At 34.8% G+C, this 23,532-nt stretch overlaps 2 protein-coding genes across 2 annotated transcripts; both read left to right on the forward strand.

Moving 5' to 3' along the window:
• Positions 1-1,385: 1,385 nt before the first annotated feature.
• Positions 1,386-23,281, forward strand: LOC124357965 (ufm1-specific protease 2). Its single transcript, XM_046810136.1, has 10 exons — positions 1,386-1,652; positions 2,938-3,165; positions 6,096-6,326; positions 14,934-15,074; positions 16,252-16,345; positions 18,298-18,540; positions 19,797-19,940; positions 20,165-20,291; positions 21,275-21,528; positions 22,985-23,281. The coding sequence occupies exons 1-10, from the start codon at positions 1,614-1,616 to the stop codon at positions 23,194-23,196; spliced, it is 1,713 nt and encodes a 570-aa protein (XP_046666092.1). The 5' UTR covers positions 1,386-1,613; the 3' UTR covers positions 23,197-23,281.
• On the forward strand, positions 8,166-10,121 carry LOC124357966. Its single transcript, XM_046810137.1, has one exon. The coding sequence runs from the start codon at positions 8,268-8,270 to the stop codon at positions 9,684-9,686; it is 1,419 nt and encodes a 472-aa protein (XP_046666093.1). The 5' UTR covers positions 8,166-8,267; the 3' UTR covers positions 9,687-10,121.
• Positions 23,282-23,532: the final 251 nt, after the last annotated feature.

The raw sequence follows: 23,532 nt of genomic DNA on the forward strand, positions 1-23,532 counted from the left end.
TAAAAACCTCCGATCTATGCTGTTCAGTGATTTGATTCTATGTTGATTCGTCAATGCAGTTTTCATCAACACAAAGTCAAAATTTTAATTCAAAATTTGCAATATATCATTTGCTCTTTACAATTAGTGCTAAACAGGGTGTTTCAAAAGGCTCTAATATTTTTTTTCAATTTAGGATTTTACTTAAAATTTGAATTATTAGAGGCTGAAGCAATGCAAAGAGTTCGTTTTCCAGACGGACGTGGACTCCAGATTCCATTATTTAAGTCTGTTACAGCGTCCGATGTTGGATTTTAAACATTTTCAATGCACATATCTAAAGTAGAGAAGCTGTTGGAATTGTAAGTAAATCAAATAAATGTTCAAAATTAGTGCATTGGGCAAAATATCCGGCCTATTAGTTTGGTCGTTCAGGGTAAATCATAGGGAGATAGACAAGATGTAGTTAGTTTCCTATATCTTTTTGGCCAGAAATGTTTTAGTATAGTAGAGTTTACTTATACACGGGCTGAGAGGATGCTCGAAGAGAGAGCGAAGCTCCTGATCTTCAACTGAGTATACTGAACACAGTGATAGCTTAAATCTGCTGACTATCTGTGTCTGAAGAGACGAAACAACTTGACTTAGAAACTGCGGAGTATCCTCTCCTTTGCTCAACAGAGGTTTCCCAAGGGAGCTGAAGTAGGTGGTACCTACTATGCCTTAACAGCCAACTAAATGGAACATCGTTTTTGTAGGAAACAATCCATTATAACACTGAGGAGTGTATATCAACTCAGATTACGGAGAACCCCCTTTTTAGTGAGCAAGAGGACTCCTGGAGCTCGACCGGCAAGGAAATTGATTACGTTTGATGAGTGAAAAGGAGGAAATTGGAGTTCGAGTACAATCCTAGCCAGTGTAGAAGACTACACTCTACTAATAAATCATAGTTTGTGGTCATACATAGTCTGTATTAGATTAAGGAAACAGTATTCTGTATTATAATATTGATTCTGCTTAATATTTTGTTGTATTGTACATAATTATTAGCTCCGGCTCAGAAATGGTAAGAAAAACGTTCTTTCACAACATTGATTTAGTTATCCAGTCATTATTATACATCGATTTGTTCATATTATGTGATTTCATTAACGTATATGTCTTGCCATCTCGTCGGTTATTACTGCTTATTGTGTAACATCTTTCAAAATGAAGTTGCCTGACAATGGAATCCTCGATTCTGAAAGGCCTTGCAAAATTAAATAAATTAGTATCCGAAAATGTGTTATAACTCACTTGTGGTATCAAATGAAAATATTTCTCCAAGAATCTCTATCTTTTTAGATGTTCACTATTGGCAGCACTGGTGTGGCAGCCGACAAGACTGACTTACTGAGATCAGTCAGTGGTTGTGTCGTGTTTACTGTTATGTGTCGTGTTGTAAAATGTGAAAAAAGGCAAATCTAAAAACAACACAAGTACCAGTACCAGCTGGTTCTGTTCTGGCAGCTTGATTTGGGTTTAGTAATTAGGTTAAAGAATCTGTAGTATTTTTATTAATGATATTGTGGGCATATTGAGGCAAATATAATAGATTTCTTGTCGTGATAGTGGAATTAAATTCCTCATCCATGACACCAAAACTGCAAATATCCCAGAGCGTGTTGTCAGTAAGTGTTAATGCTATGGTTAGTGTAAGGCGTATAACCTAATTTATATCTTACAATTTATACAAAATATTACAGTGTAGGAAATTGGTATTGGTCTTTTTCTACTTCTTTTTTTATTAACTTATGTTATTTTATTACATCACATTTACCTACACAGCACACAAATTGTAAACATACAAATATGTGGCATGTGTCCATACAAGCTACAACATCCATATTGTGTGTCACAGTATTCAGTAGAAAGTAAAGAGAGTTGGTCACATATGAAGAACATATGGGTTGGTTGACAATAACCTATCAGTTACTCCAAAAGAACTGAGGCATCAGTATCTCTGTGCAGAAACACCTGTTACTATAGGCTACCCATCTAGTATTGATGTGTACGTATATATTAACACCTGTTATTGAAACTCTTAATATAATTTATATTTATAGATGTATATGTTTTATAGTAAAAAGGTAATTTTTACATTAGCCACATAACTATAACAATCTAAAACGGCTGCAGTATAATAAACGGCCACCAACACAATTGAATCGTAAATATTGATTAAGAACCATCCAGAAAAGTGTAAAGGTTATGTAACAAGGTAGGTAAACAAATGGCTTTTAACAGTTTTGATGGTTGTGATAGAAGAAAATTAATGTTGAAAATTAGGCATGTAGTTTGACCCCATCCAAGGTAGTGACCGATGAAGTTGGAATTTTACCTTTGTTCTGATGGTACTTATTTTTGACAGCAGTTATTGTAAATTGGTTTTTTTAGGATCATTGGCTTTGTCTAATCAAGACGTTTCATTAAGATATTACGTGATGAGACTCCTATTTAAAATTTTTGAGTTGTCTCCAATCCTAATCTAGGAACATTATAAGATAGCTTTCAAATTTATTGAAAACATCTTTAGCTGATGTTATTATATATTACCAAACCATATTTGAAAATTCTTAACTGTTTAAAAGTTAATGTGTGACATGGGGCTGTGAGATCCTTGGTGTTTACGTTTTTGGGTATGTAAGGCACTTTAATGTTTTCAGTCTTGAACAGTAAAAAAAAACCAAACACACAACAAAGAATTGAGACTTTTATTCAAGCCTAGTAGCAGAAGAATCCCAATTGATTCTATGCTATATCTATAGAAAGAACATAACAAGATCTAATTTCATTCAATTTGGTTAACAGTTAAGTTTCACAGGCATCATAAACATGAATAAATCATCTAAGCAGTTTTCTTTGTGTTAGTTAAGTGATGACTCGTGTTGTTGTTGAGTCAAGATTATGTGACAGAGGCTGGGAGATGTCGGGAAACAACAAGAGGGTGCTGTGTACGGCACCATGTACGACAACAGTCTGCTGGTCCTCGGGCTCAGTGTCGGGGCAGCGGGAACTGGGGCGGACCAGTACGCCCGACTACAGACCCATCTGCCCACCGAAGTAGACTTCTGTGGAGTAGTCATCTTCACCGATGATACTGACGACGATCACGTCTCACCCGCCACGCTGGACACCTTAAAGGTACTTGATTGTATCAGTTTTTCTAGTTAAGTTGTACGTAAAATATTTTTTATTGTTCCATATATTTTTCACATTTATCATAAATATAAACTATTTGTGTTGAAAATATAAAGAAATGGTAGGCCTACAAAAATATGTCAAAAATCTTTGTTCTTTGCATATTACACATCATGTTTTACCATATCATGTTGGTTTGTTACAAATTTAACCCTTTGTGGATGGTCAAAAATCAGCAAAATATGTCAACACGTTTTTCTGATACATTTTGATGTGAAACTATGACAAGGGATGCTGATATATCTAACTGCAGTGTTGCCGCGAGGACAGGAGAGCATATATTAAAAAGGAGGATGTGCTCTCGTAAAGCCGGACATATGGTCACCTTGCTTGTACAGGAAACAAGACCTATCAACCAATCATTTACTAAACCTTTATATCCCGACATTTGCTCTTACAGATATCTATGGTATAGCACAAATATGACATATCAATTTATTCTGTAGCCAGTGTAGGAAATGCTGCCAGATATAATCCATTCAGTGTATCTTCCTGCTAATATTATTAACCTCTTAACGTTTTTATTTTTGTAAATAAAATTGTATTTTTTTGCTGAATTTTTGTTTTTGCATTTTCTACGGAGACAAATTTGTAGAGTTTAGATATGTACTTTTTTATGAAAAGAAAGTTATTTTCAGTGTTTTATTCAATTTTTTGTATATTTATACATATTATTGACTAAGTTATTTTCATTATCCATGTCCGTGTCATGATTATGCTAACAAAGCTAATTATCTATTTGTGTATCAGATAATTCCATGGTGTTGTAAACACTAGAAATAAAACCGTAAAATACTCCATGAGGGGTGTCGTGCAACAACAAGCGGTAGTTGTCTGCACCGTGCGACTACAGCGAACTCACCAAGGTGCAAAAGTCATGACAGAGAATCGAGGAATTGCTGACATCTAGTAGAAAATTACTTGTGCAAGGCATGGTTGTTATAGAAATGCTTCTTGCGCAATATTACGGGAGACATTGGACTAAAACAGGAACAATGTAACTATGCGTGATGTTATGTGAGTAGCACACTTGTTCGCAATTGCTATGAACTTAATACTAGCTCTAAAGCCTGCAGACTATGGTTTATGTACCGATTTTGCGCAAACAAAATGTTGTTACACGAAAATGAAGATTTTCTAGAATATGTCATTTTTAGTAATGAATCAACATTTCACCTCAGTGGACATGTGAACACTCACAATGTGCGTATCTGAGGCTCAGAAAACCCTCACGAGATGATAGAATTGCAGCAAGACAGTCCTAAATTGAATTTTTTGTTCCATATTTAGGTGGCAAGTTTATGGGCCATTTTTTAGAGAAGGAACTGTAACTGGTATTTCTTATCTTGATGCTCTAGAACTATGGCTATTTCCTCAATTGGAAGAAGATAAACCACAAAACCTCATTTGGCAGCAAGATGGTGCACCGCCTCACTGGCATAACGCGATTGGTTGAACGTCACTGTACGCGCCTGCTGGATTGTCCGCAAGTATCCTAATGACAGAGCTTGTTCCACATGGTCTTTGAGGATATATAAAGGATTGTGTCTATATGCCTCCGCTACCAGCTGACATACCCGACTTAAGGAGAACAGGATTGAAGCAGCTGATGCAACAATCACTCTAGACACATTGATCAAGTGGGTTTTTGTTGTAATACTGCCCTTAAAGGTGAGTTCTTAAAACATTGAATCTCATATTGGGTTTGGATAAACAGATCAAATATAGAAAGTAAAAGAATACAAAAACATAACACCTTTCAAAATTTAGTTTAAACAAATTATTTGAGTATACAGTTACAGGAAATTCAAAAATATCATGATGTAAAATTAGAGCTAATTACTTCAAAAATTTTCTGTTCTGGTCTATCAATGGATCTATTATACAGCTCTGAAACAGGTGGCTAGTGAATCAGTGAGTTGTTATAATTGAAAAGAAATAGAAAAACAAGTGTTCTTTGTTGGGAACGAAAGAAACTGTGTGAGAGTGTTTCTACTGTTCCCTACTACATAGAATATACGTTCAGGGGAAACACTTATAATGAACAAAACAGTATAGGGCAGTGATGTGGGCAAAAAATATTGCCAGTGGGGGGGAGGGGACTTATGAAGTGGGAATGTTGCCGGGAATATTTCTTTGGTCCGATACCCAAAAATTGGGAATTTATGAACATGTGTAATTTTGAATGTTTAACAGTTAAAGAACCTTAAAACCAGGTTAACTAAAAGAATCCATACATTTCAATCCAAGATTTATCATTCCTTGCATTAATGTTCTTTATAGACAATATCCTTGGAATTTATAGAACTAAGTGGTTTTTTAATTCTAAACCATTATTAAAAACTCAAGCATTTTTTAAAGAAGTAATTTAATTCTGGAACTCATGTTCAAACATCCTAGATCTAAAATATTTTAAAAACTATGTATTTTTATAAATTTACTGCTTTTTGTGTTTTTCAGCTTTATAATTTATAATTATTAAGGTAATAATCACATTTTTATATTACCAGAAAGTTATATTTAGTTATAATTGTATTTAAAAATATATTTCAGTCCTAGAGTTTGGTATAGTTACTGCTTTTAACTATTATTTTCTGCTTTTTGAACAAATTAATCATAATTTCTCGGGAATTTATGAATTTTGAGAATATTGCTGGCAGTATTCCTAGGGAATATTCCTCGATTTTAAATTCCCAGAAATTTTACATGACTAGTATAGGGAATTCTTTTTACAACCTCAGAGGTTCCGGCACGAAAATTAGCATAACTTGTAAAAGAGTTAACTAATAACTCATTTTCGTCAGGAAATAAATGGTTTAACCTCAAATATTAAACTTTCACTGTGCGCCTCACCACTTCTCTGCTCTGTCCAGGAGGTCCTGGTGACAGATAACCCACTGGTGATGAAGAGAGCCATCAACTCCGGGACTCTCAGAGCCTACTTCTACTACAACGACCGGCTGGCCGAGGCACAATACCAGGTGCTTACTGAGACTGAACTGTGTCAGAGGTTCGCCCATGTGCGCCTGCGTGCGCGGGTTCCTCTGGTCTGCGACCCGGACCCACTGAGCGTGCAAGAGGCCATCAACAATCTACAGAAATCAGTGAGTTGCTTTTTGTTCTTGATCACAGACTGTGTCAGAGTTGACAAATGCTGGTCTTTTCTTTCTCTAAAGTTTATTTTTGCTGATGGAAGATTTGGTAAGATCGCTATGGACATTTATAGGGCTAAAAAGTCACAAAAATGAAAATGAGGTATACCACATTTTAGGATCTACAGTTCAATTTCTTCTTTAGGTAAACAAAGCACTTTGATGGATGTGTGTTTTTGTTTTAAAATCTTTTTAATATGTAATAACAATATTTTGACATTAAAAAAATATTGGATTGTGTATATGGAAACACAGTGGTTTCAGTTCTATACTGAGAGACAAACTAGTCTCAATCTGATTCTGCGCCATTTGGTTTTTCGAGGTTACTACACCTGTGGATAATTATTTGTTGACTGCATGAAATTGCCAGGTGTCCCACACACATTTCGTTTGCCTGGAACAGAAAGAAGGGAAAAAAGAATAATGATTCTTCAAGAGAAAAGAGAAAGAAGAAGAAAGATAGCCAGCATCTTGGAGTCATGTTGACTATACAACAAAAACCGTAAATTAAGAGGAAACGATAAAAAATGACAGGACTGATCAGTCCCTGAGCTAGTTTTTAGGACTGTGTTAAAGTGAGATGGGTTAATCAAACTTTGATAATACGGGCATATCTAGTATTCCCCCCTCCCTATTTCACTGCCCTGTCTCTCTTGTCTTGCTATAGTGATTAGTGTTGGCCAAGCAGCTGTCCAGATGAAAATTTGGTTTTCTGTTACTGGTTAGTTTCAAAATTTACTCTGAGACTTTACCTATAGACATTCATGGTCAATTAACTAAAGCTCTTGAACAAAAGTGTAGAGATGTTGAAAATGTTTGCAAGCGATGTAATTCATTGGATGTAGCTCAGAAATTCACTATAATGTAATTTATTACAATACATTAACTCGATTTTTGAGTTCCTGAGATTTTTTTACACCATAAATGAAAAGAGTTTGACTGAATAACTAAACTATTCTTTGTTTAAAGTGGGTTTTTGAAAATGGTAGGATTGTGAAGGAAACAATATTTTTCTGGACTTGGCCAACGTTCAGTGATAAAAAAAAATCAGTAACACTAAGTTTCGAGATCTGCAAACTGGTGAATAACTAACCTAAAATATAATTACAATCTAGGTGAAAATAAACAAATCATACCAGAGCATTGTGATGTGCACAACTAGGGAATTAAAAAAATCATGTGTGTCAACTCCATGTACACTATCTCCGAGACATGCACTTAATAAAACCAAAACACTAATTATTGAAATAGGCTTAAAGAATACAGGTCACAATATTCACTACTTAGCTCCCTGCCCACAGACTACCGTGGGTTCTGTCCACTCTTTAGAATAAAGAAACTAACTCTTACGCTCTTAACTCATTAACAAATTTATTTATATAGATAGAAAGGCTGTGTGAATGATAAAATCATTTATTCGTCACCAATTCAAATAATATATTCTATACTTAGTGTAGATTGACATTAGGGAACAATTTTCCAAATTTTAACTTTAAGAAAATAAACTATAAATCATTTTCAATAAATACCAGCATGAAAAGATATACTACTGTTATGTTATCAAGATATCAATATCATACCATATAGTGATGTTATAAGTGAAAGGATAGTTACTTTATTATCCTAACTTTTCCACTACTATAGTTTATTTTATGAGCTAAAAACATTCTTTGATTAATTATAAAACTTGTATATATTTATAGAAAACATAAAGAAAATCTTGACCTGACATATAAAACCGTATAGTTATATAGTTTATGTTTTACTCTTATAGCAGTTGCAGATCAGTGACACCTCTTTACTGAATGATAAGAGATTGTGATTTGTTTACCAATACATCTGATAAGCTTTCAGTTTGAGATAGCTCAGTGATATCGCCTCCATATCAGTTGTATGTGCTCCGTTCTGATGGAGTTTAATTTCATCGTTCTCTTTTCTTCTGTCATCTCACACTTGATTTCGCTTACATCCGGAGCTGGGAAATCCATCAGCAACTCAGACTTTGGGTTCAACTCTAAGGAATCGACTTTTGTGGACAAATCGTTATTCATCAAGGAACTCGCTGAGGAGTTTGGCAACAAGATCGTGATAACAGCTCCACGTGGTTTCGGGAAAACAGCAAATCTCCACATGTTAAAGGCTTTTCTGCAGCTGGAAGTGGATAAAAATGGCAACAGGATAACTTCCATTACGGATAAGAACAAGCCGATCAAAGACACCCCAAACTATAAACTCTTCAGTCAGTTGAAGGTGAAGGATTTTCCAGGCCTGATGACACGACACTTTGGTAAATATCCTGTAATCCATGTAGACTTAAGAAGTATTGTGAGGTTCCTCTACTTCAACGAAACCCAGGACTTTTTCAAGGAAGTCATGCACGAAACTTACTCCGAACATTGCTACTTGGGGGATAGCAATAAACTGTTTGACGATGAGAAAGATTTTGTCCGACTGTGGTGTTCTGCTAAGTACGTCGAGGAAGATATGGGGTCTCTAATGCCTGGTTTAGAAAAGTTGTCAAAATATTTGTTCAAGCATTTTGATAGAACGAGAGTTGTGATATTGGTTGACCATTACGATTCCCCAGTCTACAATTGTATCTTTGACTCGGACTCTCCAGGATCAGTGTTCAATTATGTACTGAATGTAGTCCAGATGCTCTTCAACATAAAGAAGGATGACTTTTACGTGGACACGTTCTTCATTACAGGGATTTCTCAAATTGAAGAATCGCACTTCTCCAATGATAAAATCATAAAGAGATACCAATTTCTGAATGAGCACAAGTTCGTTCCATTCTATGGTCTCTTGGAAGACGAAGTGTTCGATCTGTTGGGAAGGTACACGATCGAAGTGGACAACAATATCTTTGATAACGTCCAGAACAACTACGGCGGTTACGTCAGCATCTGCAACACCACGGTACACAATGTTTGGGCAATCCTTCAGTATCTTCAGAAACAGAAGTTGGACCACGTTTGGGCTCGAGGAAGCGACATCCCCAACATGAACCACCTCCTGAAAATTCCGGATATCCGACAGAAACTGGAGTTGCTCCTGAAAGGTAGTCCTGTAGTCATGGAACTGAGATGGTCTTTCTCCAGTGAGGCACTCAAAATATTGAGGGATCTGCTGATAGATCCTCATGCGAAGGAACATCTGTGGTATACAACTCTGTTTTACTCGCTCATGTTCGAGCAGGGCTTCTTGGCCTATGACCCGGAAGTGAAGTCTGCCATCAGTAACGCCAGGAGGTACGTCATCCCAAACGAAGAAGTCAAACAATTCCTGTGGACGGAATTGAATGAATGACTAGACGTGGGTGTTTTGCATTGAACTCATCTTCATCCCAAATAGCTCTCTTGCTAAATACTTCTTATTGTGATGAATAACTCGTGTTGGAAATAATTCCAGAATTATATTTTCTTCTGGAACACAAAATCGTAGAAAAAGTACTTGTCAAAATTTACTCGTATTATTACCATAATCAGTTATAAGGAATCAAAACTGGAACATTTATATCACAAGAAAAACTAAGTCCATTACTTTGAAAATATGAAAACTGTGCAGATCTCTCTAGAATTTGTTTATCACTTTGTGGGAACTATTACTGTATTTATAATAGCTATAATAACCTGATTAATTAAACCTATTCACGTTATTTTTAGAGGCAAAAAAACATTTGTACACTTACATAAAAGTTAATGTAAAATGTTGTATAAATTACATTGTTTAATGTAAGAATAATTTCATACAAAATTATTTGACTTAATGTTTTTATAATATTTTAATTGCTTATTTTATGGCAATTCATCTGAGTACTTATATATTTAAAATATTATCTAAGCAATATTAACTTAGATTAGTACAATTATTATGAAACAAATATTTTATTTCCACTGTCACCCCAAATCTTAACTGTCTAAGATTTGGGTAGTGAAAAGGATCTTTACAAATGGGTTCGACCATTTCCTCACTAATGTAAAAAATACCCTAAAAATTAACCATTTTTAAACTATTTAAAAAATGCATTTGATTTATTTTGGAAGTGTTACAGTGGAAATTTGATTATTTGCACTACAACAGTCAATAACTACGCCAACTTGTTACAGCATAGGCTGAAATGATGGGTGCGCTATACTCGTGCCTTTTTTTAGATTAACCCTCGAGCTGGCAGTTGAAATTTCCTCAAGTGGCAGGCCATTTTGAGGTGTTTTGCAGTAGTATTGGTTTTTATTTTTTTTTTAAATATAATTTGATTGTAAACCTATATGTATTATATATCACTGTTTTCACAAGAAAATTTACTTTTTATTTATGGAAATAAAAACCCAAAAATATAAGAAATTTATCACTTTTTTTACTAAGTTTGTTTTCAAAAAATAAAAAAGGTATGTAAAAGTGGTGGGGGTGCACCTATAAAAGACATATTGTGTGAAAAAAAATATTTCCAAAATACCCAAAATGTTGTAAATTTTTTATAGTTTTAGAAAATGTATAGTTTAGTACACTTTTTTTAAATGAAAACAATTATGAAATACTCTAATCTGAAGATAGTACAATACGGCTAAATTCGTTGCTATGGATACGACTGTGTTACAAAAATTCATCAAAACCTTAATTATTACTCGAAAAATTCATAAAATACATTAAAAGTAAGCCTATAAAAATAAATAAAGAAGCTTTATATCATGATCATCGCATATGAAAATGATCCTAAAGCTAACTAAAACTATCACAACACTGCACATAGCCTAGAACACAAAATCTCACTAATATATTTTTTCACATATATTTCTTCATAACATCACAAAATAAACTGATAAAACACAATCTACGAGAATTTATACGCATAAATAAACACACTTATTACATAAAAACACTTATTTCATGTAATAAACTTACGTTTTAGATGGACAAGAATAACGCGCGACCGGGTAACAATACAACAACAATGGCCGACTGTTTACAAACAACTCTCGTTTTCAATATGTCATACTTAAATCATGGCATACAAAACAAAACAAAATACATCAATCAAATCAGCAACTATTTCTGATTCCAGTGGTATATGAATCATTGCAGTTTAGTTCGTGTATTGATTATAACAGATGTCAAACCGGCACGTGTCAAATCGACTGATTTTCAGGCGACTGCCACTACAGAAACATTAATATCGACTGATAATCAGGCGACTGCCAGTTGTACAGTTAATATTTTTTATGAATTATAAATTTAGTGGTCATTAAAATAACTGTCCTCCAGACATAGCATTCTCAAAGTTGTCAACATTTATGTGCTGTACAGGTAATATATTTCATTCTAAGAATAATATAAAATAACTTTATTTTATAACTTATTAAAATAAGTTTGTCATTTTCAATCTGAGAAGCACCTCTTCATCAAATAATTCCAGAGCTTATTAAAGCCAAGTATGATTATTTTCTTGATAGACTAATATCTCAAAACACTTTTTAGAAATAAAGATTAATAATTAGTAATCTTAATTTATTGGCACTAATTAGTGTATTAATAATTTATGTCTTCCCCAGTTACTTTTCCCCAGTCATAAAAAAAAGTTAGTTTTGGTGTAAAAAAAGTCCTGCACGGGCTTAATAATTTCTTAATGATTACAGGTAAAGCAATAAAACTTGGTATATCAGGTGGATGGCTCTTTACGAGTCAGAAGAAAAACTTAAATGAGAGCATAGTTTGAGTAGTACCGTACATAAAATTAAAAGTCTAAATTAGTAGAGTACAAAACCAAAAATTTGATCTCAAAGGCTTCATTCTTTAAAACATTACGTTGGTTTAAAGTTTGAAACATTTACACTGTAACTCCTGTACTACATGGTTTAATATTCTTGTCTTGGCACAAGTTGTAAAAGTTAAACTTAGTAAATGAATACTGGACTTAGGAAATAGTTTTTAAGGTAGTTAGTGACTCTTTCACATCCAGTGGAGGATGGTCTACAAGGAGTTGGAGGGGGAGGGGGGAATTTAACGTAAGCATAGCTTAAGATGTACATTATTTTATAATTATTAATTTTATTTTAGTTTTATGTACTACTCGACCTATCCTCTAATATAAAATTTCCTTCTGACTCCTTGCAGGCCATCCCCCTTAAATGAAAGAAATATGGTACTAGTTACTTCAAAAATAATACATATTGGTGCACTAATGGTGTACCAAGTTTTATTGCACCCTGTATATCTTTTTAACAATGTAATAAATCATGAACAAAAAGTAAAAATAAATTCGTCAATGTTACATATTCCTGGGGAAAGTCTTCCAGCACCTGCTGTAAGTGTAAGGATTCATTAACCCTTTGAAGTATTACTTTTTTGACCTCATTTACTCCCTTTTGTGCAACTTAATTTGATAATTTTGGCTGGATTCACTCTTACGTGTATTAACTAGCTGCAGTATATTGTATTATTTATTTTATGTTGTGCATTAATTCTGATATTTAAGGTTTACTATTTTTACAAGTAAAATTTCTTCACACAAAATACTTTTTGTCATTTCCATAACTATAAGTTTTTCCTCATTGCATTCCCTTATTCATGAACAGTGACATCAATTTCATCAACATTTTCGTCTAGGACTACATTTTGGAACTCGCTTCAGCGAAGTCTATTTCAAATTCACTGTCAGGGTCTTCTGAATTGTTCTCGTCTATGATCCTGTCAATTTTACTGTCGCTGATTTTATGTGTTCCAGCCCAACAGCAGAACAGAATTGTTCTCGTCTATGATCCTGTCAATTTTACTGTCGCTGATTTTATGTGTTCCAGCCCAACAGCAGAACAGAATTGTTCTCGTCTATGATCCTGTCAATTTTACTGTCGCTGATTTTATGTGTTCCAGCCCAACAGCAGAACAGAATTGTTCTCGTCTATGATCCTGTCAATTTTACTGTCGCTGATTTTATGTGTTCCAGCCCAACAGCAGAACAGAATTGTTCTCGTCTATGATCCTGTCAATTTTACTGTCGCTGATTTTATGTGTTCCAGCCCAACAGCAGAACAGAATTGTTCTCGTCTATGATCCTGTCAATTTTACTGTCGCTGATTTTATGTGTTCCAGCCCAACAGCAGAACAGAATTGTTCTCGTCTATGATCCTGTCAATTTTACTGTCGCTGATTTTATGTGTTCCAGCCCAACAGCAGAACAGAATTGTTCTCGTCTATGATCCTGTCAATTTTACTGTCGCTGATTTTATGTGTTCCAGCCCAACAGCAGAACAGAATTGTTCTCGTCTATGATCCTGTCAATTTTACTATCGCTGATTTTATGTGTTCCAGCCCAACAGCAGAACAGTGTGAAATAATTATATTTAGCCTAATAAATATAAACAGTAAACAAACAAACACACATCATGAATGTCTGTGTAGACTGAACACTGACTATAGACCTGGTTCACAACGCACGTTCAAAACGCCGCATTACACATTTAATTACAATTGTAATAACATGGTTGGTTTTCAAAACAAACACTAAAATCAACACCGAGACAACGTAAACACCGGCAAACCGGCAACATCCAATAACTGGCCAGCTGACTCACGAACAACAACGTCGGCAGCTCCCACATGGATTGTAACTTAGTCCGATTAAATATATCAATTTTAACGTTTCAGTGCTAGAAATCAAACATTAGTGGATCCCCAGTTTTACAGTGGTTGATCAACTAATTTATTATTAGTTCTTAAGCGTATGTGTCGAGTGTCATAATTATTATTTAAGAGTTTATCAGCTCCCATTAAAAAAAATGCCATCAGGATTGACATATAAAGATATTTTGATGTTGGTGTGGAGAACCACCTTCAATAAGCAGATGTTTAAGCAAAAACAGCCAGAGCCAGTAATACATATCTGCTTATACAGGTGAGTGGGAGGGGAGCTGTGTTATAAGTGGATGGAGCTCAAACAACACTGATATACAGCTTTTCCTTCCTGGCAAGGCCAAAAAAGGAGGGAATAAAAATGTGGCCTTTCTAGACTCGTAATGATAGTAGCATCGTGGGTACCTCATCATCGTTCCAGTACCAGCCCAGAATACTTTGTAATGGTTGCATTGTACCTACCGTTCCAGTGGAACCTTTAACCTTTCAGTTGCGACGGTTGTGCTATCGTGATAGGCAGACACTTGTTACAAAGGTTGCGTTTTTTGCGACAGTTCCAGTGGAAAACCTTAAGCTGTTTTGTTGTCGCGGTTCTGTAACCGCTCAGTTACGAGCGTCGCGACAAGGCAGTTCCGGTTACAACGACTCATCTCTACTAAATCAGAACTGATGACTCTGTTTAGTGTAGCTCACTCTTTAATACAATAATTTTACTAGACTTTACTCTCTAATTGTATTCAACTAAAAAAATATCTGGTGCAATTCTTAAGTGTTTATCTGAGAAGAAAATGATCATAATGTCTATATGTATCATATTAAAATGTTTAAGATCATGAGATTTAAGATTTGCTTTTTGCTGAGAATGCAATGACATTTAACTTTTTTTAAAGATGTCTCGGAAGACTGATGTACTCTTATGTTGTTGTGTAGGTATCGTCGGGGAATGTAGCCTTCCATATAACCAGGACCAAGATGTACCTGTTTGGCACTGAGATGGTGGACTCCAGTCCAGCCGTCAGCCAGCTGCTCGACACTCTCAAGATTTCTCCTGGCACATCACTGGAGAATTCAGTGGGTATCGTTACAAATGGTCCAAGAATTTTCGAGTTTCAAGCCCGTTTTAGTCGTTTCATTGTGAAATCTCTTACTGAATTGAATTTGATGATCTACATTCAAATAGTTTTCTAGCAAAGGAGAAAAATTAAATAACCGATGAATGTTTATATAATACTCTAAATATATGAGTATATCATACAGTATAAAAATCTGTTGGCTCCCTGAAATGTTCTTGCTCTAAATAACAGAAACATTAATTAAAAACACATTGCACAATCTTTAAAAAGTTTTATATTAAATTAATTTTGAAAATAATAACAATTTTACATTACTGAATATTAAAATAAATTCATCACTGATATTTGATATATTGAACTGTCACGGTATTTTACCCTATATTACGAATGTGAGGAAAGATCGTAAAAAATATATTGAGCTATATAGAACTATATTATACAGAAAATATTGTACTCCAAACTTTCTAGTGCCATAACAAGATTTTATACAGGGTATCATTATTTAAATAGGTCTCCATTGTGATCTTGGAAAATATAAATATGACACCAAACTTGAAATGGGCAACGAAATATGAAATATTATATTTTAGTAGTATTAAAAACATATGTACTTGAAAAAGCTATTATTCATGTGTCAGATAACTTTGTTTTTCTTATGGAACACTTGTATATTAAAATAAAGTGTTGAGATTTTTTATGGATTTTTAACATTTGAACTCTCATATCTTTGTTATCAAGGAGAAAATAAGAAAAGTGCTAAGAAAAAAACTCTTAAAATAACTTTTTCTGTCTACAATAATAATATACCGTGTGTTCCATAAGAAAAAACAAAGTTGACCTCCGTACTGGAAAATGGTGGCAGTTTTAAGAAGTTTTATATACATATTTTTAATGTCTCTAAAAACAAGGAATGGTTTCCCATTTAATGTTTGCTCTCAGATTTATATTTCGCTAGATCACAATGGTGACCCATTTAGGACAGCCGCAGCCGTCCTGTATATTTCTAAAATTTCTTCTCTATCAACAAGGTGAGTAGAATCTTTGACACGGTGTACTCTGCTAATAATCAAAATGTGGTCATTAAGTTGCCCACCTCAAGTTGTCTTCAAGTGCAGTGGAATCCTACAAGTGACGTGTTTATCGTTAACTAATTACGTATGTACGTGTTGTTGCAGGACGTTATAAACGTAACAATGCTGGAGAAGGCCACAAGAGATGCTCTCAGTGAAGACACAACCCGACTAGCTCCTGTCATCCATCATCTCAAATGTAAGCTGGTTCCAATGTGTTTTTATTGTATCTTTTTTTATTTAAGGCACCAATCCTTAAAGTAAATTACATGTGTTCAGAGAATTGGCCATATTATTTTAACCATTCCCACGCCGTAGTGGGATATATTAGAATGGTAGACTTTACCAAAATGCTAAATAAAGTTATATCTGATATTATAGATCATGTCTCTTGGAGAGTTTTTAAGTTCACAAAAGGCCTTCGAAATACCTGGTGCGCGCTCCATGCTTATCGCGGTTGCCAAGGAAGTATTTATAAACAACCTTCACTCTGCAGCAGGGGGAGGGGAGCGCCCTTAGTCTAACTCCAACCACCTGCTCGTCAGTTCTGCTTCTCCTACAGAGCCATAACCAAACATATCCATTGTGTGTATCACTGCTTTCTCGGTTATCACGATCGTGCACGTCTACTATGTATCTCGTTATTATTCTTCATCGTGTGGTAGTGTTGTTGTGATTAGTTTGAAATATCGATCTTGTTTTATAGTAAAATGTAATTAAACTTTTAAGTTTAGTTATATTTTACAATAAAATTAAAATTTATTTGAAATAAACAGTTTTGTAAATAGTTCCTTTTTTATTTTTATCAATAAATACACTAATTTTAAGTAAAATGCCCTGTTATATACTCTTTTGCTTTTACCTTTTATAATTTAGTTATAGTGAAAATTAGTTTTGAACTTAAAGAAACAAAAGTTTTTACTTGTTTTGGCGTTATGGGAAAGTTAATGGATTTATTAGTGGGATGCGAAGAGTTAAAAACTGAAAGTCAAATTCTTTATCACCAACTTTATTTAAAATATTATAAATAGGTTTCTAGGTTTTATGTTGTTACCTATAGTAAAAAAGATTTGTAAACCTGTGTAAATTGTTACCGATGATATTTTTATATACAGTGGTTTAAGCTTCCGTAACACGCTCATTAACTGGGTGGTCATTTTGAAACTTACACACTTTTCAATTAGAATATCAAGAATGGTGTGTAAAATTTATAACACTCATTTTTGCCAAAGCGGAATGGTGGTCGAAAGAAAAATATTTAAGATCAAGTGCATAAACTATTTTATTAACATCGCTCACAAAATAAACTGTTATTGCTACAAATTTAATTTTATGACTTTTTTGTAACTAAATACCAATGAAAAGTTGATCATAAAAGCAATTTATTCAATTGAAACCCATCCACGGCGTCACATTGGTAACACCGGTAAACAAATGACTTGTATGCTCTTAAAAAAATGATCTGGGTTATCCCCGGAAGTTTCCTTTCGATAACGCTTCTGCAAACAAGAAAGAATTGTAAGTTTTACACACCATCTTTGATATTCTAATTAAAAAATGTGTTAAGTTTCAACATGATTGGCCTATGTCATGGAAGATTAAACATGGAACACACTGTACAACTACGCAAATAGATGATGATTACAAGAACATACATGAAGAGAAACCTACTGACTGGTAGAGGCGGAAACAAAGAAAGCCTTCTCTTCTATTGAGGTGCTTTGATGAGGGTAACAGTATCCACTACCCTCACGGTAGCTGCACCAATCATACACCAGGTAGACCATTCATTGTAAATATGTCAGCTCCGAAGCCGCGCAGAAGATCTTTTACGTTTAGTTCTAATGAGAGGTTACCTCAGCCTGTTCCTGTGAACATAAAAAAAAGGAAGAGAAGAGTCTTGGTTTCTTTCTTATAATATAAAAGGAAGAAAGTCATATAAAGTTATTGACGATGGAAGGTTTAACAGGATTTCAGACATTTACCGTCGTTATGGTTACAAAAGTATAACGCAACCTTTCGAAGATTGGAATCCATCCTCTTCATCAGGTGAGGGAGATACTAACAACAAACAGAAAGAAGTAATGTCTTGATCCTCCCAAAATTTTTTTCCCGACTACGTTCTTGCCCTGACCGAATTATGATGTACAGGTGCCAGACACTGTGTGAGCCTGACGTTGCCGGTGGATCACATGGCCCTGGTCCACGTGGAGCGCAAGGTGGCAGAACTGTACAACGTGCTGGTGGACACGCTCTGCCGTTCGCTCAGGATTCTGGAGCGGTGTCTGAGTGGCCGGGAGCAAGTCAGCGTACCTCGAGCATTCCACTTCCTGCCTCCCGTCGGCCACTTCTTCACTCTCGTATACCCTGCAGATAGCACTGACAAAGATTTGGGTAAGTTCGTACAAAACGCAAATGCAAAACAAATTTGAAAAAAATAATGTTATAGCTGATCCTATCTCCAGTAAACAAACAGCTTGTTTTAATTTAAAAGAGCTAAATATGAAAATTACACTCGGGCCTAATAATTTGGAATTACAATGTGCGATTATATAATTAAAACGTTTCTCGTGATCATTTAATTCAATTTATCTAGTATTGTTTATATTACACGAATTTGTTTCATTACATTTGTTTATTCGTACTTCCTCTCTACTGTCACTCTCCTTCCATTAGTTTACTTTTATTGTGACGGTGAAGTCACGTACCCTTCATCAGAACGACACTGAATTAAAACATATAAACAGAATTCAAACCAAGAACAAAAGACATAACCAAAATAAAATTTTAACAAATAAATACCATAAACAACAAGATTCAAATCAGCTGTGTGTAGAATATTTGTAAATGTTTACATAGAACTAAAAATGTTTTTGTTGTAAAAAGGAAAAGAGTATCATCTTAGGTTCAACCCATCTGGTGTTTTGTTGCAAAAATGATGCGTATGTGAAAGAGAAAATCAGTAACATAGGAATTTGTTAATAATTATTCAATTTAGGAACTAATATATTTAGAAACTTTATTTAAGAACTTATTTGATTAGTATAACTGACTGTATTCTCGACTTAGTTAATAACTCATGAGAGTTCATACGAGAAATAAATATTAGTATTATTATTATTAATTCATTAAAACATCTCAAAAGTAAAATATTTAGTTAAAAATCTTTCTATTGATCGTCAAACATTTTGTGAACAGACATGTAATTTAGGATTTTGGATTTTCTGGTAATAAAATGTAAGATACGCTTAAACAAGCAATCCCTAGAAACCTTTAAGTAGAAACCACTTTTTAAGCATTATTTTGGCTCATCGCGTTAAAAGAAGTTCTGAAATTAAACTTTTTGTCAACAGGCATGTCACTTAGGATTTCGATTGTCTGCTAATAGAATATGTATAGATGTCATTTGTAGACATTTCATAAACTGTATCTGTGTGAAGCTGGAACCACGGATATCTTTTTGATAACCCTGTATTTTTAGTCATCTATAATACAATAAAATTAATGTTCAGACATTAAAATGTTGAGAAAACGTATCCAATATTGATATTTCAAAAGTTAAAAAAAATGTTTTAAACAGTTAGGAATTTAAGTAAATGGTCATTCGAATATTCAATTAAAAAATTAATGGTATTGTTAAAATGTTTCAGAGAGAATTCGAGATGGTGTCCACAAAGAGCTTAACCTGCCACAAGACAGGCCGATGTTTCGGAGAGGCAATGCTCATGTGTTCAGGGATGACATTCCAGCAAACGCTCCACTCATCAATCCACATGAGACCTTGAAGTGTCCAGGTCAGTTTCTACGGCAAAGCTGGATAGGGATCTCATAAATTTGTGTTCATAATCCTATTTTGATTCCTTAAAACAAGAATTACTTCTCATTGTTATTCCATGTCACATTGTTACAACACAATTTGTAACTAATTTTTGGGAAAAAACATTATATTACTCCATATATTTCATAAACGAGAATTATTATGGATGAAAACCGGTAATACTTGCGTTTTATGTTGTAGTGAAAGACGGGCAAGTGAGTTTGGTGTATGGACGGTACAGCTACCACCATTACCTGCAGGATGGCCAACAGGACGATGGCTGGGGATGTGCATATCGTAGTCTCCAAACAATCGTCTCGTGGTTCCGGTAAGTGTTTATTCTTACCAAAAGAAAAACTATGTTGGCTTCAACAGCTTGGCACAATCAGTTTTCATCTTAATTGTTAAATTTATCTGGCTTGTGTCATGACTTTCGCATTTGTTTTCTGGTTCACACTATATTAAAATATGCTATTACGATTTTAAAATCTTGAGATATTTAGATCCATCTCTAGTCAAAGTGTAAAACTGAAACTGACAGAGGCAGTAATGTACATACGCTTGTGGAGCTGAATCCTGATTGGCAGAAGCTCAACCAATAACCATTCAATATAGCTTGTTTACCACAGACTGCCAGCATTTTGGTAATCTGATGCTGTCTTCTTTGTTGAAATTCTGTTTCTTCTTTATTATTAAAATATGTAAACATTTTCTTATTATTATAGATAATAGTATACATTTTTGTAAGTACTAACCCTTTGGGATCGGCATTAAATTCATATGATTGGCCTGTCATGTCACCTGATCAGAGGTGGTCATCATCATATCATCAAAGGTGATCATGGCTGTTCTCTGCCTCAGGTGGTTGATTTATGGCCACGTCCTGTCCCTCAGCTCGGCAGATAATATTCTATTGATATTAGGAACATAATTGAGACGGATTTTATTTTCATTCGGCAAATAAAGATATTTTTTAAACAGATCAACCTATAACTAAAAAATGACATATTAATTGTTTCGTTTAAAAGCAGATAATAAATAACCAGTTGATAAAGTTTCAACCTTGAAACTAATAAACTTTAAAATTATTTGGGAATTTCGTTTAAAAATCTTAGTAACTAAGAGCCGAAGGTCAAATACTGCCATTTAAATCTGAATGAAAGTGACGTTCGCCAAGTGGTGACGCAGAAGACAGACGGCCACTCTGTGTGGCCCGGTGAGCTGAGATGACATCCACCTGAGACACATATGTGTTTAACACCTACACTAGTGTGAAGCGTAAGTAGTAAGTGAATTTTGTTTTTGTCACAGTCACCAAGGTTACACAGACCGGCCGATCCCCACGCACAAAGAGATACAGCAGTGTTTGGTCGACATAAAAGACAAGAAAGCCAGCTTCGTCGGCAGCAAGCAGTGGATCGGGTCAACAGAGCTCAGCTACTGTCTGGACACCATGCTGGGCGTGTCGTGTCGTATACTGAACTTGAGTTGTGGCTCCGAGTTGGTAGACCTGGCTCCCGAGCTGGCTCGCCACTTCATCGTCCATGGCACACCTGTCATGATAGGTACGTTTGCAATGGTCGTGTTTATCTTTGACTCGAAGTTAGCCTATTTCACTTTAACTTTATTTTCAAAGTGGAGCTAATAGCTTTTATGGTACCTCATCTTCTTAGTGTTGTGCTTTAAAGAATATTGTGCAGCCTATTTGAACATCTCCGAGAATAATTAACAAAACAGAATATTCAAATAGAGCATTTCATAGTCAGTAGTGTGATTTTAATGCTTTCATAATGTATAAAACAATCCATAATCATTTTTTTTAACCTCTCGCTGAGGTACATACACTTTTTGAATTTCCACTTTAAAATTTGTTTATTTGACCATGAGTTTTGGTTGTATTAGTCACATATCATACTCATACACATTGAAGATTCGTTCACTTTCAGTTTTTCTGTTGTGCAAATCGAAAAAATAAAGGTTCCTTGAATGTGCAGGTGGGGATTCCCTGGTATATTTAATATTCATCAATATCAGAATCCTCTCATAGTTAAATCTCATCAGTTGTCTAGTTCTATAATTAAGTTTATAATATGAGTGTCTTCTCTTTCTACTTTCATATGTTAACTAAAGAACAGAAAGCCGTGGAAACAAAAACGTTACACAATAACACGCATGGGTGGGAGAACCCTGCTAGACGAAAATTGACGTTGACTCCAATAACAGGTATTCCGACACAGTGCAAAAAATTATTTCAAGGAATGAATGTCACTCGTATGTCACTCAGTTTTAATAGCAGAATGAATCACTCCGTGATTCATCAAACAATCAAAGGAAGCGGAAAACAAGACAGTATGGACGGATAGTGATAGCCAAAAAAATCACAATCACAATTCCTTATTGCCAGAAAACAAATACAAAATTTGTTTATATCGTCATAAATACGTGTAACTCTATTGACTTACCAATAAATTATGTTAATGTTTAAAATTGTTTTATTTAAACAATTGTTGCACCTAGTAAAAGAAAACTAAATAATCTTCATCTAAAATTGACAATGTCGACATAAGAATAGACATGTCAACACCCAGTGGTAGATGCCCGATCAAATTTTATGTTCCATAAACTCGCTCACGCTATAAAACTCGTTTAATATTAAATAGTGCTTGAGTAACTGTTTAAAATTCGTCTGGTTCTTTATATGATCAGGAACTTCGTTCAAAAATTTTACACCAACTTAGATGGTAGGCTCTCGTAAGATCTTAGTCTATGTTGGTCTTAGTATAGTCATTGTCTCAAATATTTATAACCAGGGCAGTGACAAAAACTCAAGTTCCCTAAATTTATTCCTGCGCGAATCCGTAATTTTCAATTTCAGAACCGCTCTGACCGCTCTTTTCTGTAGTCTGAAAAGTCTCAGAAAAGCTGCATTCCCACATCTTTCCCATAATGTAATACCATAGGACAGAAAAGGAAATACAACCCCACAGTATCCTGCAGAACTAACAGTCTTGGTTGTTACAGGAGGGGGAGTGCTGGCGCACACGATCATAGGAGTGGCATTCAACCAAGAGAGCGAGGAAGTGCGGTATCTCGTGTTAGACCCTCACTACACCGGCGCAGACCACCTCCAGACCATTCACTCCAAGGGCTGGGTCGGCTGGAAGAAGCCGGATTTCTGGACCAAGGGAGACTTCTACAACCTGTGCCTGCCCCTCCGCCCCTCCTGCTTCTAGCCTCACCTACCAAATTATTTTTATATCAGATGGTTGTAAACAATCACAAACCTATTGTATATGGTAATAAAGTTCATTATTTTTGTCCCTTGTATTTTAATTTTCCCGTTTAGTTAGAATTAATGGGATACCGTAGGAAATAAGTTTTCACTTTTCACAGACTATCCTTGGTTCATATTTCACACATTTATACAATGGAATTCATGGATTTCAGACTTATATGATGTACGAGTTAATATCATATAATGTAATATATCTACATATCTGCTAGGTGATACATTTTTAGTATAGGAAACCGTAATCCCTGATTTGTACAAATAAAAAAACGTAATAAAT

The sequence above is a fragment of the Homalodisca vitripennis genome, chromosome 3, assembly GCF_021130785.1.
Source record: "Homalodisca vitripennis isolate AUS2020 chromosome 3, UT_GWSS_2.1, whole genome shotgun sequence".
NCBI lineage: Eukaryota > Metazoa > Arthropoda > Insecta > Hemiptera > Cicadellidae > Homalodisca > Homalodisca vitripennis.

What these genes read in the sequence shown, in the direction of transcription:
- LOC124357965 (XM_046810136.1), top strand. Translation starts at nt 1,614, where the DNA reads ATGACACCAAAACTGCAAATATCCCAGAGCGTGTTGTCA. An exon ending in TGAGACCTTGAAGTGTCCAG is followed by an intron (nt 19,941 to 20,164) that starts GTCAGTTTCTAC and finishes TTTATGTTGTAG; the next exon opens with TGAAAGACGGGCAAGTGAGT. An exon ending in ACAATCGTCTCGTGGTTCCG is followed by an intron (nt 20,292 to 21,274) that starts GTAAGTGTTTAT and finishes TTTTTGTCACAG; the next exon opens with TCACCAAGGTTACACAGACC.
- LOC124357966 (XM_046810137.1), top strand. Translation starts at nt 8,268, where the DNA reads ATGTGCTCCGTTCTGATGGAGTTTAATTTCATCGTTCTCTTTTCTTCT.